Source organism: Rhinolophus sinicus, chromosome 4, assembly GCF_057876585.1.
Source record: "Rhinolophus sinicus isolate RSI-liver-muscle chromosome 4, RSI-T2T, whole genome shotgun sequence".
In the NCBI taxonomy this organism is placed as follows: Eukaryota; Metazoa; Chordata; class Mammalia; order Chiroptera; family Rhinolophidae; genus Rhinolophus; species Rhinolophus sinicus.
The window spans coordinates 70252087-70276377 of record NC_142504.1 but is presented as its reverse complement, the minus strand read 5'-3'; the positions used below and the strand labels follow the sequence as shown (position 1 = coordinate 70276377).

The 24291-nt window shown below is 35.1% G+C and overlaps 1 protein-coding gene across 1 annotated transcript in view; it reads right to left on the bottom strand.

Annotated features, from left to right (window-relative positions):
- Positions 1–24291, bottom strand: part of L3MBTL4 (L3MBTL histone methyl-lysine binding protein 4) — a 331967-nt gene that overhangs the window by 231869 nt on the left and 75807 nt on the right. The window contains exons 10-11 of the mRNA XM_019755692.3: positions 6778–6863; positions 4585–4695 (exon numbers count right to left, since the gene is read on the bottom strand). Coding sequence (XP_019611251.2) covers positions 4585–4695; positions 6778–6863 — 197 coding nt within the window. The remainder of the gene's footprint in view (positions 1–4584; positions 4696–6777; positions 6864–24291) is intronic.

The following is a 24291-nucleotide window of genomic DNA, read 5'->3' as shown; positions in this document are numbered from 1 at the left end:
GAGTTAGAAATATCTCAGTTTAAAGACAGCTCTACCACTACTCGTTGTGAAACCTTAGTAAAACTACTTAAATTCTCCATGCCAACTGTAAAGAAGAAACAATATTCATATATAAGAGTTGTTGTGTCACTAGACTTATTGTGGTGATCATTTCATAATATACACAAATATCAAATCATCATATTGTACACCTGAAACTAATACAATGTTATATGTCAATTGTATCTCAAAAAAAAAAAAAAAAAAAAATTAGAAAAAAAAGTGCTGTGAAGATAAAGTTGCAATATATATCATATTTAGTTAAATATCTGGAACAAAGTCAACATTCAGTAACTGGTCTTCTTATTCTACTATTACTACTTCTGTGAATTTTGAGACTCATACCACCACATCCGCTACTGGTACTACTTCTACTACTGCAACCTGAAGCAACACTCACTGCATCCCACTCCTCTTGGCCAAGATATTATTAGGGGTCACATGTAAGCTATAAAAATTCAGATTATTTGGATATAAACACGTAAGGCCCATTGGGACAGCTAAAATTAAAAAGAAATAAAAATAGACAATAGCAAATGTTGACGAGGATGTGGAGAAATCGGAACCTTCATATGCTGCTAGTAGAAATGTAAAATGGCTCAGTAACTTTGGAAAATATTTTCGTAGTTCTTCAAAATGTTAAAGAGTTACCATATACCCAGCAATTCCACTCGTAGATATACACCCAAGAGAAATGAAAACATGCATCCACACAAAAACGTACACAAATATTCATAGCGGCATTTTTAAAATAGCTATAAAGTAGAAACAACCCAAATGTCTGTCAACAATGAATGGATAAACAAATATGGTACAACCATACAAAGGAAAACTATTTAGAAATAAAAAGGAATGAAGTATTGATATATGGTACAACATCGATGAACCTTGAAAATATTATGCTGAATGAAAGAAGCCAGATACAAAAGGTCCCACATTATATGATTCCATTTATATGAAATGTTCAGAATAGCAAATCCTTAGAGACAACATATAGACTAGTGATTGCCAGGCTCTGGGGGTAGGGGTGGGTGGGGGGTACGTGTAGAATGGGGAATGGTTTCTAATGGGTACGAGCTTTCTTTTTGGGGGGATGAAAATGTTGTAAACTTAGTGGTGATGGTTGCACAACTCTGGGAATATACTCAAAACCAATGAATTTTATAGTGTTTGAATTATAACTCAAAAAACTGTTATAAAAATAGAATTAATCAAGCACATAAGGACAACTACATAATTGGGGAGTGGCAGAAAGGACTAAGTCAGTCTTTACTGGATGGGCTGTGCTCTGCGAGGGAGTGCCATTACTACACATAAACCTGCAGGTAGGACCAGCAACGTGGCCCAGCACAAAAGACAAAGTAGGGTGGGGTTACAAGTAAACTGTACTCCCCATCCTAGACATCTTCTCTCCCACTCTGAAGTAGGAAACTTATGATAAAAATTAGAACATAATGGTAGAGGAAGTAGGAAAACTATAAGCTGTAGAGTTGAAAACGTCTGTTTGAAAGCCAGGGTTTAAAACTTGGTTCCCCCGTATACTAGCTTGTGACCTCGGACCAATTACTTAACCTCTCTGGTCTTCACTTTCCTCATCTATAAAATGGGTATAGTACCTATAGGTCACATGGGTGCTGTGGGATATGAAAAGTGTCTGAAAAAACTAAGTGCTATCATCGTCATCATCACCATTGCTAATATCATAATGTTCCACTGACTCTACTCTCAGCAAACACTGCATGCCACACAACCACATCTGCTCACATTAGCATTCCCCAGGAGAATTCCAATCAACTCTGTTTTGTTCACCAAGGAGTGTGGGCTTGTTCCTTCTCCATCTACCAATGACAGGGACTTCCAGGAGGCCCCTTCATTAACAGAAAACAAAGGCACGCAGGGAAAGCAGCACAGGGCATTTACACTGACAATAACAGCAGTTACACTGAAGTACCTAGAGAGCGCCAGGCACAGTTTCAGGTATTTTACATATAGTACTTCATTGAACGTTTAACACAAGCTTACAAGGTATGCATTATTAACCCTATCACTTTACAAATAAGGAAAGTTCAAGTAAGTTGAGTGACCACCAAGTTAATAACAGTTAAATAAGAGTCAGAGCTGGAATTCAAACCCAGGTCGGTTTATCCTGTGGCATTTTCCAGTATATTATGTTGAATTAGATTTCCAATGGAAGAGTAATTAGAAAACGAATTAAGAATGAGGGACAGAAAAACAAAAGAGTGAGGGAAGGAAAAAAAATAATTGACTAACACAATTATTTTACACATTCAAATAACACTATGCCAAAGTACATTCAATGTCATTCACTCGTTCATTCATTCACAAGTATATACAAAATCTATTATGTGCCAGTGATAAAAATAGTATGAAGGCTACTGACTTTCAAAGAGAAAATTACAGAATAATATGACCAACACATTAATAAAGGAATAGAGGAATGTACTGGACAAAAAGATCAAGAAAGCAACTGGCAAGAGTAGCCATATCCACTACCTCTAATCTCCTTAAACAAGAATTCAGAGAAAAAAACCTGACCCTCATTTTCCTTGCCTTTTTTTCTCTGGGAACACTAATGAATGGAATTTTAAGTCATACTGCTAAATATTTATAGTTTGTTTCCATTCAGAAAACTGCTGGCCAACAGAAAATCTTTTCCCATCTTCCTCATGGGGCAGGACAAGCATTTGTCCAAGTGCAGGACTGACTAGGGGAGGGTGGAGAGTGGAGAGTCCATGCAGATCTCCCAGGAATGGGCTGCAAGAGGTCAGAGGCTGTTTGTGAGAACTGAGTATTCCACAAGCCCTAAGGCATTTACACCCATTCCAGATTGGTATATCCTGACACACTAAATGGTATGTAGAAGCAATTCATTTCACATTTTATGAAGCACTATTCCACAGGCTAGAGAGTGTAACTTGCATAAACACATCTTAATTAAACCCTAAAATCCTAGAGGGATTTCCACTATGCCCAAACCACAGAGGTAACATTTATAGTTCTAATCCTTTCAGAGGTACCAGATACCTTTCAACTCTTTTCCTCTATAAAGGAAAAAGCAAATATCACTAAAGGAAAAGAATAAGGACAAAATACATGGGATATTTCTTTGGAAGGATTAGCTATATTCTTGGAGATGTAAAAAGATCAATGCTGAGATTGCAAATAAGAAATAAACTAAGTTCACTTCAGGAGCTAAAGTTTTTCAAATAATATTTTAAAGTGATATGATAATCCAATTTGATCATGTAACCAGCTGGCAACAAACATACAATTGGATACTACAGAATGTGTCTTACAAGAAAATTGTCAATTAAAGTGCTAAATAAGATTTGATGTACTATTAAGATTGAGATTTTTCTATAAAAGCATAATTTCACAATGAAAATTAAGCAAGAATTCAGAGAAAAAAGCCTGATGCTCATTTCAATGACAAAATATTAGTGAATTTATAAAATAATTATGATATCCAAAAGTTATTCCCATGGCAGTTACCATCACAGTAAACAATAAAAAGCCACAAATATATAAGAATTTAAGCAATATACTTAAAATTAAATTTGAAATAAAGGATTAAGAACAAGGTATGTGGAAGAAAATACCTATAACATATTATTCCTGAATAGTGTTTAGCACAGTTATTGTTTTCATTTCTCAGAAGAATAATGGGCATTGCCAGTATCTGTTCTTGATAATCTATGGCCAAGCCAAATACTTATCTCTACATTTTACTAAAATTTATGTACCGATTATTCTCTTTGATGTGAATTCAAAATGGCTTTCAAAGTAGGCATATAGCAAATAAGATTTCTTTTAAATTATATCAAACTATATATCAAACTTAAATACACCTTTCTTGATAGTATCTATTAAAATTAGTTTACCTCAATATTTTTATTATTATGAAATAAAACTGCTAGGGTGGAAAATAATTTTTGAACTGTGGTATTTATTGAATTCCACACTGTTTTTTAGTTCTCTGTATAAAAAAAAATGAAAAGCTTTCATTTTATGAAAATTTCATTTTCAAGTTGTATGTATTTTTATAAAAATAGATGTCACAACACGGACAGCATATCAAATCTTTACTTCAATATCTAACGTTTTGTTTTAGCTACAGTGACTCAAGTGTTTTTGTTTATTTATTTATTTTTGATGTGATAAAGAATAGTAGAAAACAATCAATTGTTCTTGATAAGCTGTTAAATAACAACAATTTCAAGAAAAATTTTATGCCAACAAAAATAAGCTTAAAAAAAGAAAAAACTTATAAAGTCTAAATAGTAAATCTAAACAGAAATGTGTATTAGAATCCTTCTCAAAGTCAGTTGTGTCAAATATATAGATTTTGCATATCACAGACACTTTAGCTGGAAATCTCTCTACCTAAAGACATGTGACTAGAAATGAAGTCAGTTTAAGGTTTTTTACTTCTACTGGGCCAAGAAATCAGAGCCTCTGTAGCCAGCATGGCAGAAAACATGGGGGAAATGCCAATAGAATAACATAATAATCTAAAACATGTACCTTTATTCTTTGGTCATCAACATCTATTATCGTAGCAACACGAATTAACCTAGGATTTCGTTTATCCACAACTTCAAGTTTCATATTCGGCAGAAAACCATGAGGCAACCGCTGTAACATGATAATTTCAACAAGTCACACATACAAAATTCAACAATTCAGTTATGCTATTAGATTTTTTTCCAAAATACTATTGTTCTGTTTTTACATTCAGATCTTTAGTAGAAATGGAATTTAATAATTTTAAGAGCACGTAGTACTTTATACACATTATTTTATCTAGTTTTATAAAAACCTATGAGAAGAGAAAGAATTCTGTGGTCATTTTCAAGACAGATAAAAAAACACACATTAAATTATAAATTCATTACTGATCAAAACAAGTTTCAGAAAAGGATCTTACTATATTTTATCTATTAGTTTGTTTTTTTCCTGAAATTAATCTATTAAAAAAAAATTGTTAACTATTCTTACCGCCCAGTTTTGGATTGTACGACCCAGAAAGCAAAATTATCTAATAAGTAATTAGAAAGGATAAACATGATCTTTTATAAATTTAAATTTTGAAATATATTTAGATAAAAGTTTCATAATTTCAACTGTTAAACTACTTTAATATCATACCGCAATGTAATTTAAAGCCATAACCTATACTTTTGTTACTCTGTCTGTAACATAAGCATGTCAAACTGTATTAACTTAAGATTTCTTCCAAGTCTTAAAATGCTAGGAACCAGAAGCTCATAATGATGAACACGCAGGCAATAATAAAGAAAATGGAATGGGAAAAAATATACCAGGACTTACACCGAAACTAAGGAAACTTAACAAAGTCAAAGTCAAAAGAAATCTCTGACAGTATTTATAGGCTGGCAAAAAGTTTTACTTTGAAAGCTATTACTCATAAAACTGTTGAAGTGACTTTATTGAAAATGAAAGTGGGTTGAATTCTTCAAATCAAGAAATGGCAATAGGAAAATATACCTCTCATACTACGTGAGGAAAAAACAGTTACACATTTCTCTAATTTTGTTTTTTTTCTCTCTAGCTTTTGTGGAAGTATATTTTCTTTCTAAAATGCATTACTGCATCTACTAAACAGTGTATACTAACTATAATTACATCGCTGATCCCTGAAACTCTTTTTCTTCTCCCCAAGGTCACTGTCCTGACAACAAAAGTAATTGTTTTATATTGCATTTGTTAAAGATACATAGTTTGAGGTGAATCCACAATAACCCAGATAGAGTCAAGGTTGCTTTTTTGGCTAAATCTTTTCATAATTTTATTTTCTTGTAATATTATTCTTAGAAAAGTAAAATGAAGTTTTTATTTACAGAAAGCAAGAGGAAAAGAGAGACAGCTGATATTTTTGCTCATTAAATTTTTAGAATTCTTCTTAATTAGATTATACTTCTTCAAGCCTTCTTAATTTGATCATACATATTCCCCCAAATCCAGCCCATTATAATCAATTATTTAAACGCCTTTTGATCCCTAGAAAACTTTCAATAAATGAAATCATATGTAGACACTCAATATACAAAATTCTAATTAAAGACGAGTCAGGGAGCCCGGAGAACGCCATTAGAGTTGAAAGTGAACACAGTTTGAAAACCACTGGTTTAGAACATATGTATCTCAACTGTACTATCAATACACTTTCTTTTACAAAATAATTTATACTTGAGTCAATCCTGGAATAAGTATATAAGAACAAATTTGAACTTTAAAAATTGGTTTCTAATAAATGCTAAAAACAATGTTTCCCACAAAACGAATAAAACTGTAACACACACAGACTATATGCAATTCCCCTAATTTAATATGGACTCATCATCATTCAAACAGTCCTTGAGACTGTGAAAGTTCAGAGTTCCCACTCAGTGAACTAATAGAACTGGAAATGAAGGACACATTCAACAGAGGTTGATGAGGTGCTTTCAATAGCACTAGTGAGGGGTTACTGTGTTTTTCAAGGAGAGAAATCATCACCCACATTTGTGTATGGGAACAATAGTAAATGTCACCTCCTTTGTATTTTTAACTAAAAGCAAAGCAAATTGGTTATGAAAATAACACTTGAATTTAGAAAGAAAAAAATAGAATAATTTAAAACTGCCAAAGGAAGGCATGGCACAATGTGGACATTGTTTAAAGTTGAGTGTAAATGGTATACAGATAAAAACTTACCATTTTAAAAACTTTGGCAGGAACTGCACTAGTATGAGTAGCTTCCAGATATTCTGTCCAGGAAAAATTTTCTGGATCAGGATAACCTGAAAAAATATATAAATATGAAAAGATTACTGATATTTTGATCTCATACTATAAGATATCTGATATCTCATCAGCTACCTCATACTATAAGATATCTGATCAATTAACACCTACTGTTAATTGAACGCTCACAATTTAATAGTCCCTATGCTAAAACCTTCATAAACATTACCCCACAAGTCTATGACAACCTCTGAGAGGGCCCTTTCACTCCCACTGAGGAAAGAGAGCACTCATTCATTGGTTCATTCATTCACTCAACAAGATTAAACAGGTTGCCCAAGGTCAAATGGTGATGTGAGTACTTGACAGAACCAAGGAATACCCATATGGCCTCCACACAAGTTTGAAAAAACTGACAATCAATGTCTGATGTCACACAATGAGCTAATAATCTTTCTAATCCCTCCAATAACTTTGCATCTATTAGGGTTTTATTCTCATAATTAAATCTTTGTAATTACAATTTCCCAGGTTTGTTACCATCATTGCGATTTAAATATATATATACATATGGGGAGATGACATCATAGAAATGGTAGCGTGAGGTGAGCCTCTTGAACTCTCCCCTAGAATTTACAACAAATTGAACAACTATAATTCCACAAAGGACTCTATATGCAACAAACAGGCAAGACTAAGAGACGCGCAATTGAAATCATCTAAAGGTGGGCAAATGGGGCCAGCGGGGGAGGCGGGAAGGGGTAAGTGTGAAGCATGGGCCACGCTGGCACAGGAGCAGACTAGAACTCGGAGCTCCGAGCTCCCTGCATTTGGAGCTCCTGCAGCCACAGGAGAGGGAAGAATTCACACTGCTAGCACTCCAATTATGGCCCACAGTCCCACCTGAGGGATCAGCATATAACATGGCTGAACCCAATGCTCACAGCAGAGACCTCAGAGCAAAGACTGGGGGAAAAAGGTGAAAACAAAGGTTTAAGCCTTCAATGCCAAGCAGAGGATGGAAGGCTTAGGCACTGGGCCTACCCAACCCCTCCCAACCCTGTCAGAGCTTGCCCCACCCTCACCCTCCTAGTGCTAGAAGCAGAAAGGTAGAACTGCTGCCCACAGACACGGACCCACAACCCATTAGTTCTGGCAAAGGGGAGGGAGCCTTCAGTGCAGGATGGGCTGTGCTGGTGGTCAACACCATTGCTCACAGCCACCTCTCATAACCCACCCTGCCCCCGCCCCCAACTATCTGGGTGGATCTCTGCAGGGGTAAACAAAGATGCTGAAACACACAGGCCCTGAATCTGGTACAGGAAGAGCTTCAGAACTTCAGAAGTTCTCCACATCCCCCAACGGAGGTGATGCCCTGTGACCCAGGCAACCTGCTCACAGAGGAGAAGCCAACTTCCAGGGAATCCTCCCATTGTGTGAGAAGCTGGAACAGTGCAGAGAAAATATAACACTACAGTGTGAGAGAGAATAAAAGGCTGAAGTTGGAGAGAAAATAAAGCATTCTACCAACACCTACTAAAGCAAAGAAAAGACCTCTTCTTACCAACCTTTTGCAGAACCCACTTCTGTGGATGCTCAGGAAGAAAAATAATAATTCACTAATAGCCAAGGTAATAAGGCAGCTCAAAAGAATAAGAAAAGTCTCCAGAAAATAAACTTAAAGACATGGAAATATGTGACTTAAATGACAGAGAATTCAAGATGGCAGTTCTGAAAAAATTGGCGGTCAGATGAAATAGGACTATTTGTGACAACATGGATGGATCTTGAGATTATAATGCTAAGCAAAATTAGTCAGACAGAAAAAGCAGAGAAGCATGTGATTTCACTGATATGTGGTATATGAACCAAAAACAACAAAAGAACAAGACAAACAAATGAGAAACAAAAACTCACACATACAGACAACAGTTTAGTGGTTACCAGAGGGTAAGGGTGGATTGGGGGTGGTAGATGACAGTAAATATATGGTGATGGAAGGAGAACTGACTCTGGGTGGTGAACACACAATGTGATTTATAGATGATGTAATTCAGAATTGTATACCTGAAATCTATGTAACTTTCCTAACAATTGTCACCCCAATAAACTTTAATTAAAAAAATAAAAAATAAAAAAATACAATGCTTTTTCACTACTTAAAAAAAAAACAACTCAACGAGATGCAAGAAAACATAGATAGGCAGTTTCATGAACTCAGAAGCACAATCAAAGAACAAAATGAACATTTTACCAAAGAGACTGAAATTTTAAAAAAGAACTAAACAAAAATTCTGGAGATTAAGAACTCAATTTAAAAAATGAAGAATGAAATAGCCAGCTTAGGTAGTAGAACTGACCAGACGGAGGAAAGAATCATGACATTGAAGACAGAAATCTGGAAATGGCACAGGTGGAAGAAGACCAAGACTTGAGACTTGAAAGACATGAAAGAACTCTACAAGAACTTCATCAGAAAGAACAATATAAGAATAATGGGTATACCAGAAGGAGAAGAAAGGGAGCAGGAAACAGAGAGTATATTCAAATGAATAGTTGAGAACTTCCCAAACTTGTGGAAAGAACTGGATCCTTGAATCCAAGAAGCAAATAGAACAGCTAATTACTCAGTCCTAGCAGGTCTTCTGCAAGGCACATTGTATTGAAGTTGTCAAAAATCAACGACAAAAGAAGAATCCTCAAGGCAGCCAAGGAAAAGAAGATGGTAACATACAAAGGAAAGCCCATTAGATTATCATCAGATTCTTCAGCAGAAACTCTACAAGTCAGGAGGGAGTGGAATCAAATATTCAAACTATTGAAAGAGAAAAATTATGAGCCAAAATTAATATATCCAGCAAAGATATCCTTTATATAAAGGAGGAATGAAGACCTTTCCAGACATACAGAAGCTGAGGGAATTTTCTATCACACGACCTGCATTACAAGAAATACTGAAGGAGGCTATTAGACCTGAAACAAAAAAGCAAAAGAATACAAAACCATGAGGAGTATGAACAGACAGACAGAAGCAGGAAATGGCAACTCCTATACACTTAAACCTAATATACAGGGTAAAGAAGAAGAAAAAAATTAAAGAAAAAGAGGAAAAAGACAACTTGCTACTGCAGCACAGAAATCAACTCACAGCATAAATAGGGATAATTTGTGACAACAAAAACATAAAAGGGGTGAGAGTAAAGGTCTAAACTGGCATAAGGGAATGGAGAAAGCAAGCATGCTGAAGAAAATGGAATACTCTAAATATCAAATTTTCTTTACATAAACTTAATGGTTACCACACATTAAATTTCAGAACTGAAATATATAAAATAATAAAAGAAGAAACACGGGGAAAAATCATAGAATACCATGACACTGAAATAATACACAGCAACAAAAAGGCAAAGAAACAATGCGGACACAGTCCTATCAGAAAACCAAAGAAAACATGATAGGAAATCTTCACATATCAATAATCACCCTAAGTGTAAATGGACTGAACCCAACAATGAAAAGGCACAGAGAAGAGATTGTATCAAAAAACTAAACCCAACCATATGCTGCCTCCAAGAGACACAGCTTAGCTACAAGAACAAATATAGACTCAAAGTGAAAGGGTGGAAATTGACACTCCAAACAAATGGTATCCAGAGAAAAGCAGTTGTAGTCATACTGATATCAGATGAAACAGACTTCAGGATAAGAAAGGTAACAAGAGACAAAGATGGGCATTTCATAATGATAAAGGGGACTATACAACAAGAAGACATAACAGTTATCAATATTTATGTCTGGAACCAGGGAGCACCGAAATATACCAAGTAACTACTAACAGAACTAAAGGGAGAAATTGACCAAAACACAATTATACTAGGGGACCTAAATACATCATTGACAGCTATAGACAGATTGTCCAAACAGAAAATACATGAATATCAGCCCTAAATGATACATTAGATGAAATGGACATAATTGACATTTATAGAGCACTTCATACCAGAAAATCAGATATACATTATTTTCTAGTGTAAATGAAACATTCTCAAGGGTAGACCATATATTGGAACATAAAACTAGCCTCAGGAAATTTAAGAAGATTGAAATCATACCAAGCATATTCTCTGATCATAAAGTTTTGAAATTGGATATCAACTGCAAAAAGAAAGCAGGCAAAACCACAAACACGTGGAGACTAAACAATATACTTTTAAAGAACTACTGGGCCAAAGAAGAAATAAGAGGACAGACTAAAAGATACGTAGAAACAAATGAGAATGAAAATACATCCTACGAAAATTTGGGGGATGCAGCGAAAGCAGTTTTAAGAGGGAAATTTATAGCATTACAGGCCTCTCTCAAGAAAGAAGAAACATCCCAGATACAACTTAAAGAACTACAAAAAGAAGAACAAGTGAAACCCAAAGTCAGCAGAACGAAGGGAATAAAAAAAATCAGAGAAGAACTAAATGAAATAGAGAACAAAGAGACAATAGAAAAAATTAATACAACAAAGAGCTGGTTCTTTGAAAAGATCAATAAAATTGACAAACCCTTGGCTAGACTCACTAAGATAAAAAGAGAAAAGACACAAATAAACAAAATCAGAAATGAAAGAGGGGAAGTTACCATGGATGCCACAGAAATACAAAGGATCATCCAAAAATACTATGGAGAATATGCCACCAGATTCAATAACCTAGAAGAAATGGACATGTTCTTAGAAACATATAGCCTTCCTAGGCTGAATCATGAAGAATTGGAAAGTCTAAATAGACTGGTCACCTATAAGGAAATTGAATCAGTCATCCCAAACCATCGCAAAAGGAAAAATCTGGGATGAGATGGCTTCACTAGTGAATTCTACCAAACATTCAAAGAGGATCTAATACCTGTCCTACTCAAACTCTTCCAACATTACCCTGATGCCAAAACCTGGTAAGGATAACACACTAAAAAGAACATTACAGACCAATATCTCTGATGAATTCAGATGCAAAAATCCTAAACAAAATTCTAGCAAATTGAATGCAGCAATGAATTAAAAAAATTATACATCACGACCAAGTTGGGTTCATCCCAGGGGCACAAGGATGATTCAACATCTAAAAATCAATATGATACACCACATGAACAAAATAAAGGACAAAAATCATAGGATTATATCAATAGACGCAGAAGAAGCATTTGACAAGATACAACATCCATTTATGATTAAAACACTTAATAAAATGGGTATAGAAGGAACATAGCTTAACATAGTAAAGGCTATAAATGACAAACCCTCAGCTTATATCATAATTAATGGTGAAAGGCAATGGGTGGCTAAGTTGGTTAGAGCGCAAGCTCTGGGCAATGGGGCTGGCGGTTCGATTCCCACATGGGCCAGTGAGCTGCACCCTCCACAACTAGAATGAAGTCGGTGAGCTGCCACTGAGCTCCTGGGTGGCCAGATGGCTCAGTTGGTTGGGGCTCGTGCTCTCAACCACAAGCTTGCTGGTTTGACTCCTGCAAGGGATGCTGGGCTGTGCCCCCTGCAACTAATAACGGTGACTGGACCTGGAGCTGAGCTGTGCCCTCCACAACTAAGATCGAAAGGACAACAACTTGACTTGGATGGAGCTGATGAGTCCTGGGAAAAACACACTACTGTTCCCCAATAATAATAATAATAAAAGTCCTAGAAATACACACTGTTCCCCAATAAAGTCCTGTTAAAAAATAATAATAATAATTAATGGTGAAAAACTGAAGTTCTTTGCTCTATGTTCAAGGAACACGAGAAAGCTGTCCTCTATCACCTCTGCTTTTCAACATATCATTGAAGTCCTCGCCAGAGCAGTCAGCCAAGAGAAAGAAATAAAAGGCATCCAAATTGGGAATGAAGAAATTAAGTGGTTACTCTTTGCAGATGACATGATGCTACATATAGAAAACCCTAAAGACTCCACTAAAAAGCTATCAGAAACAATAAATGAATATAGGAAGTTGCCAGCTACAAAATCAGCATACAAAAGTCCATTGTATTCCTATATGCTAACAATGAAATCTCAGAACAAGAAATAAAAATTTTTAAAAATTTCTCTTGTAATTGTAACAAAAAGAATAAAATACGTAGGAATAAACTTAACCAAGGATATGAAAGACCTATATACTGAAAACTATAAGATATTTTAAAAAGAAATTAAAGAAGACACAAAGAAATGGAAAGACATTCCATGTTCATGGATTGGAAGAGTCAACATAGTTTAAATGGCCATACTACCCAAATCAATATACAGATTTAATGCAATCCCCATCAAAATCCCAATGGCATTTTTTTTTAAGAAATAGAACCAAAAAATCAGATTTATAGGGAACAACAAAAGACCCCAATCACCAAAGCAATCCAAAGGAAAAAGAAAAAAAAATCTTGGAGGTATCACACTCCCTGACTTCAGCTTGTACTACAGAGCAACAATAATCAAAACAGTATGGTATTGGCAGAAAAACAGACACACAGGCCAATGGAATAGAACTGAGAACCCAGAAATAAACCCACATAAATATGTACAGACAATTTTTGACAAAGAAGCAAAAAACATACAATGGAGAAAAGACAGCCTTTTCAATAAATGGTGCTGGGAGAATTGGAAAGCCATGTGCAAAAGAATAAAACTAGACTGCTATTTGTCACCAAGTACCAAAATTAACTCAAAATGGATCCAAGACCTAAACATAAGACTTGAAACAATAAACTGCATAGAAGAAAGTATAGGTACTAAACTTATGGATCTTGGGTTCAAAGAGCATTTTATGAATTTGGCTCCAAAGACAAGGGAAGAAAAGTTAAAATAAATAAATGAGACTATATCAAACTAAAAGGCTTCTGCACAGCAAAAGAAACCATCAACAAAATAAAGAGGCAACCAACCGAATGGAAGAAGATTTTTGCAAACAACACCTTTGATAAGGGGCTAATATCCAAAATATATAGGGAACTCATACAACTCAACAACAACAAAAAACAAACAATCAAATTTAAAAATGGGCAGAGGACCTGAAGAGACACTTCTCCAAGGAGGACATATAAATGGCCAATAGACATGAAAAAATTCTTAACATCACTAATCATCAGAGAAATGCAAATAAAAACCACAATAAGATATCACCTCACCCCAGTTGGAATGGCTATCATCAATAAGACAAATAGTAACAAGTGTTGGAGAGGCTGTGGAGAAAAAGGAACTCTCATACACTGTTGGTGGGAATGTACATTGGTGCAGCCACTATGGAAGGCAGTGTGGAGGGTACTCAAAAAATTACGAGTAGAATTACCATATAACCCAGCAATTCCACTCTTGGGTATCTACCCAAAAAATCTGAAAACATTTATCCATAAAGACATATGTGCTCCCATGTTCACTGCAGCTTTATTTACGGTGTCTAAGACATGGAAACAACCAAAGAGTCCTTTGATAGATGAATGGATAAAGAAGTTGTGGTATACATACACAATGTAATACTATTCGGCGGTAAAAAAAGATGAAATAGTACCATTTGCAACAACATGACTGGATCTTGAGATTATAATGCTAAACGAAATAAGTCAGACAGAAAAAGTAGCAACCATATGATTTCACTGATGTGTGGTATATAAAACTGAAAACAACAAAAGGACAAGACAAACAAAGAAAGAAACAAAAACTCATAGACATAGACAATAGTTTAGTGTTTACCAGAGAGTAAAGGGGGACAAGGGTGGTAGATGAGGGTAAAAGGGATCAAATATATGGTGATGGAAAGAGAACTGACTCTGGGTGATGAACACTCAATGTGATATATAGATGATGTATTACAGAATTGTACACCTGAAATCTATGTAACTTTACCAAGAATTGTCACCCCAATAAACTTATATATGTATATATGTATGTATATGTATGTATGTATGTATGTATATATATGTGTGTGTGTGTATATATATATATATATATATATATATATATATATATATATACTGTGTTTCCCCAAAATAAGACCTAGCCTGACCATCATCTCTAATGCGTCCTTTGGAGCAAAAATTAATGTAAGACCCGGTCTTATATTAATTATATTATATTATATTATATTATATTATATTATATTATATTATATTATATTATATTATATTATATGATAGAAGACCCGGTCTTATTATATTATATTAAAATAACACTGGTTCTTATATTAATTTTTGCTCCAAAGGACACATTAGAGCTGATGATCTGGCTAGGTCTTATTTTCGGGGAAACAAGGATATATATCATGGTATAAAGCACTCTATTTTAAAACATTTCCACCTAATTGGATTTCTTGTTTCTCTCCGTTTGTGTTGTTTTATTCCTAATTACATTTGCCAGAGGTCTATGTACACTGTTGTGTTATTTCTTTTTCCTTTTAAGGACTAAATACTTAGATTTATTTATTTGCTCTATTGTTTTCTTTTGTCTTTTCTTATTATTTTATTTGCTGCTTTTACTCTTACTCCTTCCTCATACTTCCCTTAGGTGTTTTTTTTATACTTGTCTTGCCAAACTGAATTGTAAAAATAATTTCTTTTCTTTCTTTACGTTTTTTAAATAATAGAAGTATTTAAGACTACAAACTTACCATCATTGTCCTGGAATACAGCTTTAGACATCAGGACAAACTTTTCCAAAATATTCATTTTTCTCATTTCTACTTTCTAAAAAACAAGTATAATCTTTGTCATCTTGATTTAATCATTGGCCAAATATTTATTTAAGAGCTATATCAAGTGGTTAATTTTTGCAGTTGTTTAAAATATTAATAATCTCTGAAGATGGACAATATCTGAAGAAAAGCTGTGGCTGTGGGCATAAGTGGCAGTACCAACCAAGAAAAAAGGGTCAGACATGAGGATCAATAATCTACAAAGCAGCGCATCAGCCAGGCAGCCCCTGGATTTTCCCATGGTGCCAGCAGTTCTCTGGGGGAAGAGGCAGAGTTGGGTGACAAACTTATTCAATTAATGTTAGAGAATAACTAGAAGGCAACTAGGTGACAGCAAGAGAGATGAGGTGTGTTAGGGTAGAAGAGCTTGAGCCCTCAGGGAGGAGGGGCCCTTCTAAACAGCTGAGCACCATTTTAGGAAGAGCAGTGCAACCACTTGGGATATGGCAAAATGTGCTATCTCCTTTATGGGCTCAAGGAAGTGGAGGTCTCACGAGGGGCAACAGAAGAAGTCCTGTGTGCAAAAAGTGGGGTAGATGGTCAACTCCAAAGCTTTGAGTTGAAATGACTTATTGTCAAGAAAAAGACCTTAGAATGTAAATATGGGGTGGGTGCAAAAACCAGAGAAATTTAAGGACAAACCAAGGTAAACGTAAGTGAAAACACACTTAAATCATGTCTTTCCAATGGAGTCCTGCATCACTCAGGGAAAAGCAAGTCCTTATAATGACTCCTACACAGCATGGCGCAATGCCACCCTGACCATGTATCTTCCTTTCGCTCCACTCCTGCTCTAACTAGCACACAGCCAACTTCCTCGCTCCCTAAGTTCTTGCATTTGTTGTTCCTTTACCAGGTAAGCTCTCTCCGTGGACCCTCCAGACTCCCGACCTTACTTCCTTTAAGTTGTTGCTCAGATGTCACATTGTCAGTAAGTCCTTCCTTGAAATCCCTGAACAACTAGAAAACCACCCCCACCCCTTCCACCTGAATATACGCACCTTTCCTAAACTCATCACCTGCCTTATTTGTTTCCATAGCACTTACCACCCCCTAATGCATTATATGTTTCACATATTTATTGTTTCTCTTGCTCTTCTAGAACATAAGTTGCCTTATGGTATGTGTCTGGTCACTTCACTGCTATTTCCTCTGAGCTTAGAACAGTACCTAACCTATAGTTGACATTCAATAAATATCTGGTAAATATTTGTTGAATGAAGGGAATGTATTTCCTGAGACATCTGCATTTAATATTGTGATCACCAAGAGTGACAGTGGTATAACCAAAATTGGATCGGTCTAGTCTCAAAATACTGAATGGAACTCTGATAAAAGGTGGTTTGCTGCTGGTGCTGGTGTTATCAGAGGTATCATTCGAATCAGATGATACTCCTATATCAATACTGGTTAAGGTTCCAAATAGCACAGAAGACTGGATAGTGCCAAGGGGTACAGATTGCCAGTGGCATCTGTACAAGGCAAATTCAATTCTCAACCGTTTGTTCCATATAAGAATGGCCAACTTAAGTGTTAGATTGGTTACAGACTCTTCTTATTAACAGCAACCTCCATTATTTTTCCTCCAGAAACATAATTTTGCCACTGGAACATTCTCTTTCTAAAGAACTGGAATCAGGAATAAATAGCACAAGTCCTTAAGTTTCTGACATCCTGGTCTGGGTGACCTATGCCACGGAACCTAGAGAAGTGTAACAACCATAATTATACCAGTGGCCAATCCAGGAACTGAAAATCATAGGTGTCCTAGGACAAACAATTTTTACGTAATACACAACAATCCCATTTATTTATCAGAAAGAAAAAGGGATCTAATGAGTCTTGCTGAGAAGTTTCAATCAGAATATTGATCATAAATACACATGCCATATGGACTTAAGGGGACACTTCATCTAACTCCTCATTTTATTGATGAGGAAAGTGAAACCTGGCATTTTAAGTGACTTGTCCACAGCAAGACAACTAATGATGATTTCAAAGCTAGAGCCCAGGTCTCCTGACTTGCAACTTACAGAAATTAAGAATTCTAAAGAGCTACTTTGAGGTTCAGTGAGTGCTCTGAAGGCTGCCAGGCCCTAAGACCAAGAGAAAGTATCAGCAGAAAAATGAGAGCCCTACAACTAGTACCACTGAGGCCCTGACTAATTTTTGCCATTATTTTAAGAGCGTGGATTTTCTAAGAAAGCCCCTCAGACACTACTTATTTATTTATCTGTTCTGGGTAACTCTCTCAAGGCAGAGCAGCAACTCCTCCAAAAGGCCAGGTCTCCTGATGGTAGAGACTGAGGAAAGTTACCACTTACTCTGCTGTACTCCATTCAGTAGGTTCTGCACTCACAGAGGGGCTCTTTATGAAAATTATCTGAGCATCAAGCTATCGCTAATAATCCCATGTTCAAGAGTGGTATACTATTTAGTACAAAACAAAAGAAATACAAGACATGAGGATAACCAGTTATTTCAATCACTGTTAATCCTAATTCAAGTCCACCCAATTTTGTTTTCAAAGAACATGTTGAAATTGACCTCACATTTATGGTAACTTACATGGCAGAAGTCCTGGACTCATATTCAGCTCATCACAATTAAAGCTAAAATATCCTTTTTGGCAAAATAATACAAATCAGAGTCCTTAATATTTACAACAGGATGTCAGGTTTGTTACTTGATCATCAATCAGGTCCTAAAGCATATGGAAAACTCTTTGACCTATAGTACTGGACTACCAGTACCTCAAGCACTCATCAAAGTGCTCATTTTGTAATTGATTATTTTGCTCAAAGCATGGCTGAGGTGAAATATATTCAGAATAGACTAAGGAAATCGAGTCTCTTCTATGTCTAGTGAAATCACTAAAGCCAACCAGTCTGTGCCTCATTGGCTGAGTTCCCAGCAGAATTGTTTTTGAAAAGGCCATGGCTCCTATACTACCTAATCTAACCTATGCTTCATAACTGTCAGGCATTTGTGATGGGGTATTTACCTGTTTCTCTCTCTTTCTCCCTCTCTCAACAACTGGCTATTTTGCTTCTAATTTTCTCTCATTTTCACTAACTGCATAACATTCCACTGAGTCATTTCTATGACTAACTTAATGACTGTCATGTTATATCTTTATTGTTCTTTGTTACAGCCTCATCTCCTAACTATGTCTCACACTTAATAGGCACTTAATTAATATATGTTCAATTAATTCATAATTTATATTTTTCTTTGAACTCTTACCTTATTTATGCCAACAGATTCTATCTATAGGAAATAGCTCAATGCCATTTAAAATATAATAATTTTTTGTGTGCCTAAAAAAAACTTACTGGTCAATGTTATAAGTAAATAAAAGATTTATTTATACTATACATTTGCTAATGTAATTTTAGCTTTGCAAAGAAGTTATGAAGTAAACTTAAATAATTATTGGGTATTAAAACATTAATTTGCTAAAAAATCACAGTGTGCTCATAAACATCTAGAATATTTGATAAATCTGTCCAGCCAATTGATGATTCTAGAGAATTTGTAGAAATCAATTGTTATTCCTACAAAGTACATTTCATTACCTCCCAAAATACCAATTATTATAGCTTTATTCTCTGAAAATAAACTTGCATTTGGCATTCATTCACATGTTTGAATGCTACACTTCCAATTTTAAAATGTAGAAATAAGCACATATATTTAGCTCTGTTCCCTTCTAAATGCCACATGATAAAGATGAACTGGAACTTTAAGGAAAATGATCAGGTGGGGGGGGGCGGCGCGTCTATGGGAGGAGCTGAGCTCATGGAAATTCATGCGAACACCTACCTGAACTCTATGGTTCTAACTTCCTTTTCATAAAACTCTGTGGCTCTAACTTCCTGTCTCGCTGCCTTAAATAGCCTCCATCTTGGCAAGCCAGAATGTGTACGTGGCTTGCCATGTCTGTATGTGCTGGGATGCTGCCCTTTTTCCTTTTTCTTTTTTCCTTTACCCGAATAAATCCTTTTTGGTGATGGAATACCTAGATGATATTATTTTTCAATCAACATACTAAAATATCAATAAAGGCATTTTTAAATAATTGCTTATCAACATAGAAAATGCTGAATTAACTTTGATACAACACATCACGGAATAAAATGTAGCCTTTATAAAGAAAGAATTAGAACTATACCAAATGAGTTAAAAGAGATTAGCTATGAGATATAGTTGAGCAAGATAAAAAGATGGAAAAATACGTATATAATATAATCCCTTTTTTATAGCACAAAGATTTAAAAACGACACGAACATATGGGTGTATAAGTATGTATGTGTACATATATAAGCAATTACGTGGGAATTAGCAAAACATTTATAGCATCCAAAGGCTAATGGTTCTAACCATTTTCCTTTTCCTCTTGGAAAAATGGATAAACTACATTTCCTGTACTCCTGTGCTTTGAAATGTAGTTATGTAACTAAGTTCTGGCCAATACATGTTGGTAGAAATGATGTAATAAGCCACTCCAAGTTTGGCCCCTAAAGCCCTGTCTTGTGCAACCATCAGTTCTTTTCCCAGTTTCAGACTTAATTGAAAGATTCCCAAGGACCTAGAGACCCAGTCCCAGAATACCTTCCTGGAGCAAAACTGGTCACTATCAACCATTGTACTATGACAGGAGCAAGAAATCAATTCTTAATGTGTAAAGGCACTAAAATTTTGGAGTGATGTGATATGCTAGTTTGCTCATGGTTGATTAATATTTGGTAGAATTCACCAGTGAAATCATCAGGTGCAAGGCTTTTCTTTGTTGGGCAATTTTTGGCTTCTGATTAAATCTTTATGAGTTATTTTATTTAAAATATTTTTGAAATAAATGTGATTTATTGCATGTTTTTATGAATCAGGACTTGTGGATAAAATGTGAGCAAAACAAACACAGTCCATGCCAACACAATATTTATAAAATATTTTGCCTATAGTTTGAGAAATCTGGTCTTGTTTCATTTTTATTTTTATTTTTCACAGTTGAACTTTCTAATATTGTTGTCGGAAGAAAAAACTTTATTGAGGGTAATCTGGAAATATTTATCAAATTCTTAAAATTTGTTTTTATACTCTGTAATCCAATAATTCCACTTACAACAACCACAAAGAAATAGCAAGCAGATATATCTATTTCTTTAAAAGAATAACTTCCATCATTATTTAAGAACTAGGAAAAGTTAATGTCCAGTACAAAGGAAAAAACCTAAATAAACTGTGTTTTACTCATAATGTAAATAATTAAGCAGTCATTAACAGCTAGCTTCTCAAAGACTATTTAAAGAAAATTTTATTTTCAAGTAAAAGGGGGAAGGAAAGACTACAAAATCAGTATGAACACTAAGATAACAATTCTAATTTTTAAATTATGTATATACAGCCAAGTAAAAAGACAAGGTAATTGGAAAAATAAAAATAAACAGAATAATAATGGTAAGCTCTATTAGTAGTGGAATTAACGTTTTAATATATTCATTATAACATTTCATATTTAACCCTTCCTACAGTTTTATAATAAAAATAGAATTAATTTTGATTTTAAAGAAATTTCACTTACAAGAAATTCCCTTCATGGTCACTTCATGGGTGATTATGTATAAGAATTCAGTGGTAAACTAAACTTTGATTCATAAAGAGTAAAATTTAGCTGACTGAGCTCTCCATACAGAGAAAGAGAACACTATCCTTTTATAGTGTACTTATAAAATGTGTTGGGAATTCACTTTGTGTGAGATGCCTTGGGGAAATAGTGATATGATTTGCAATCTAGTTAAAGGACAAGAGAAAGAATAATGATATGTGCTGCAGCTGCAGAATCACCTATTGATGGAATCACGGTAATGTCCTGTGGGAACTATGGTAGTAACATGTCTACCTGAGGCACAGACACACAACATAAAATCATAACTGTACATTGTGCCATATGGCCAAAGAAAATTGTCCCACAGTTAGCAAAATTTGCATGTTTAATTTTTTTTCTTGTTTTGGGTGGCTTTTTGCTATCACATTAAAATGCATTTACTGTAGAACATGATATTTACAAGAAAACAGAGCTTTGAAAGGACGGGAATCAAATTTATTTTCCTGGCCGATCAATTCACGGAGCTCTCCAGACCAAAGGAAACTGAATAAAGACCTTATACTTGTTAGTCGGTCACTTGCCAAATCAAGTAAGTAGCAATCCCAAAGTATCTTACCTCTTCCTAGCCCCATTCCCACAGCCCTTGGTGACAAGGTAATTGGAAAAATAAGTAGCAGAATAATAATGGTAAGCTCTATTAGTAGTGACATTAATATTTTAATGTATTTATTATAATATTTCATATTTAACACTTCCTGTATTTTTATAATAAAATATAATTAACTTTTATTTTAAAGAAGGCTTATACTCCTGTTTCCACATATCAGGAATCTCCCTAATGGTCTTTCCACTCCTCTGCCTTTCTGATCTGGCCCATTACTACCAAATCAATGCTCCTTTAACATAGTTACAGCAGAGACTTGACTATATATACGCTCTTCATTCTGCCATGAAATGGCCTCAATCTACCCATCCTACTAATTCCTTATTAATAGCACAAAACATAAGCGAAACCCATTTTGGATTCCTGACCTCCAGAACTATAAGATAATAAACCTGTGTTGTTTTAGGCCACTAAGTTTGTGGTAATTTGTTGCAAACAAGTACACCACCTAATTTCATATAAATCATATAATTTTCTCCATGAAGCACTTTTTGCTCTTTCTGGACAGGTGTTACCTTTTTGACTAATTTCATTGTCATCTACAACAGTTATTTACAAACTCACCAAACACTCCCTTGTAGACTTTTAGCTCCTTAAGCTCAAGGAAGGCTGCTCACTGACTTTTCTATCCTCCCCTCCCCCACCAATGTCCTACATAATGATAGAAACAGATTACAGCACAATGAATACATAGGAATCCATGACTTCATACTACTATAAGTAAAAAACAAAAACAAAATAAAAAACAAACAACAGAAACGAGTAAATAAAGCACAAGGGAGCATAAGTCAACTAAAAAACATAGAAAGAATAATGGAATTTTAAAAATCACTATTTGGCAAACATCACACTAATAACTAATACATCTAATAAACATCAATACATGCTAAAAACTAGTGGATGGATGTTCGATGAGGAATAAATCATTATGTAAAATTTGAGATTTACATAATCTCAAAGTAACTCTCCATCAAATATATATTAACTACAAGAGGAAAACTGAATAATTTTACAGTGGAGAAACTTGGCAACACCACTTTAAACAAGTGACTAAAGTCAACATTAACAGGAAAGGCACAGCCTGAGATAGTGCACCACCTAAGAGGATGCAATGAGAACACAGCATTGCCTTTGGGATATTCCTCTCCAGGTATGTAACTCATATCCACTCCTGAGGAAACACCAGACAAACCCAAAGTGAAAAGCATGTTACAAAATAACTGGCCTGTACACTTAAAAAGTGTCAAGTTCATAGAAATCAAGAAAAGACTGAGGAACTGTTGCCAAGTAAAGAACACTACAGAGATATGACAAGTAAACACAAAAAGTGACTGGATTAAATGTTTCATTTCTCTTTGTTTATTTCTTTTTTCCTAGAGAATATTGTTGGGTGACTGGCAAAACTTTCATTTTGGCAATTTAATCTCAAATGGTTTGACTGGGAAGAGTTTTGTGGAGTTTTTTTGTTGTTTTTTTTTGTCTGTTTGTTCTTTTTGGCTATTGTGACTCTTCTGAATCTTTAAAATTATTTCAAATTTTAAACAAAGTAAAAACAAATTTAAGGCTAACCATAAATCAGTCTGAGCCTAATGTGCTAAGTCCCTTCTCACCTCCTATCCCCCATTTTCCCCCATGCTATCCTGTAGCCCAGCATACTACTCATAATGTCCATAATTCTTAAGTTTGCCAGGAACTTCCTGATATCTTGCTTTTGTGCATATTGTTCCTTCTACCTAATATTCTCTTCTACCCCATATCTCAGTTAAAATATTGCATATCCTTAAAAGACTAATGCAAACACTGATTCCAATGTCAAGACTACCAGGTACGAAATTGGGATTTACATCTCCCTCTCCTGTGTTCCCAGCATTCTACTAAAAGCTTCCCTTCCATTACAATGAGAAGCCCATGTACAGTACCTGAACCAACATGGTGAGGGGGAAAAGACAGAGGAGTTCTTGAAGTCAACTAGCAGGGCCTGCTACCAAATCCCCAACACTGCACATGAGAGGTCCATGGCCAGTTACCTGATCTCTCTGGACCTCAGTTCTTCAATTATGAAGTTGAAATAATTGACAAAAACTTTACAAAGTTATAATGAAACAGGTACATGTATGAATTATAAAGGTCATTTAAAAAAATGAGATCCAAAAATAAGATTCTACTTTACACTCAGTATGAGGGCTATAAACAAAACCACAGACAACAAGTGTTAGCAAGGATACAGAGAAATCGGAACCCTCACATGCTCCTGGTGGGAATGTAAAATGGTGCATTTCCTGTGGGAAAGAGTCTGGCAATTACTCAGTAAGTTAACTTAGAATTACTACATGATTCTGCAATTCCAATCCTAAGTATGCACCCACAGTAGAGAACTGAAAAGATGTTCACTCAAACACTGGTACACAAAGGTTCACAGCAGCATTATTCAAAGTAGCCCCAAAGTGTAAACAATCCAAAAGCCCAATAACTAATGGATAAACAAAGTGTGGTTTA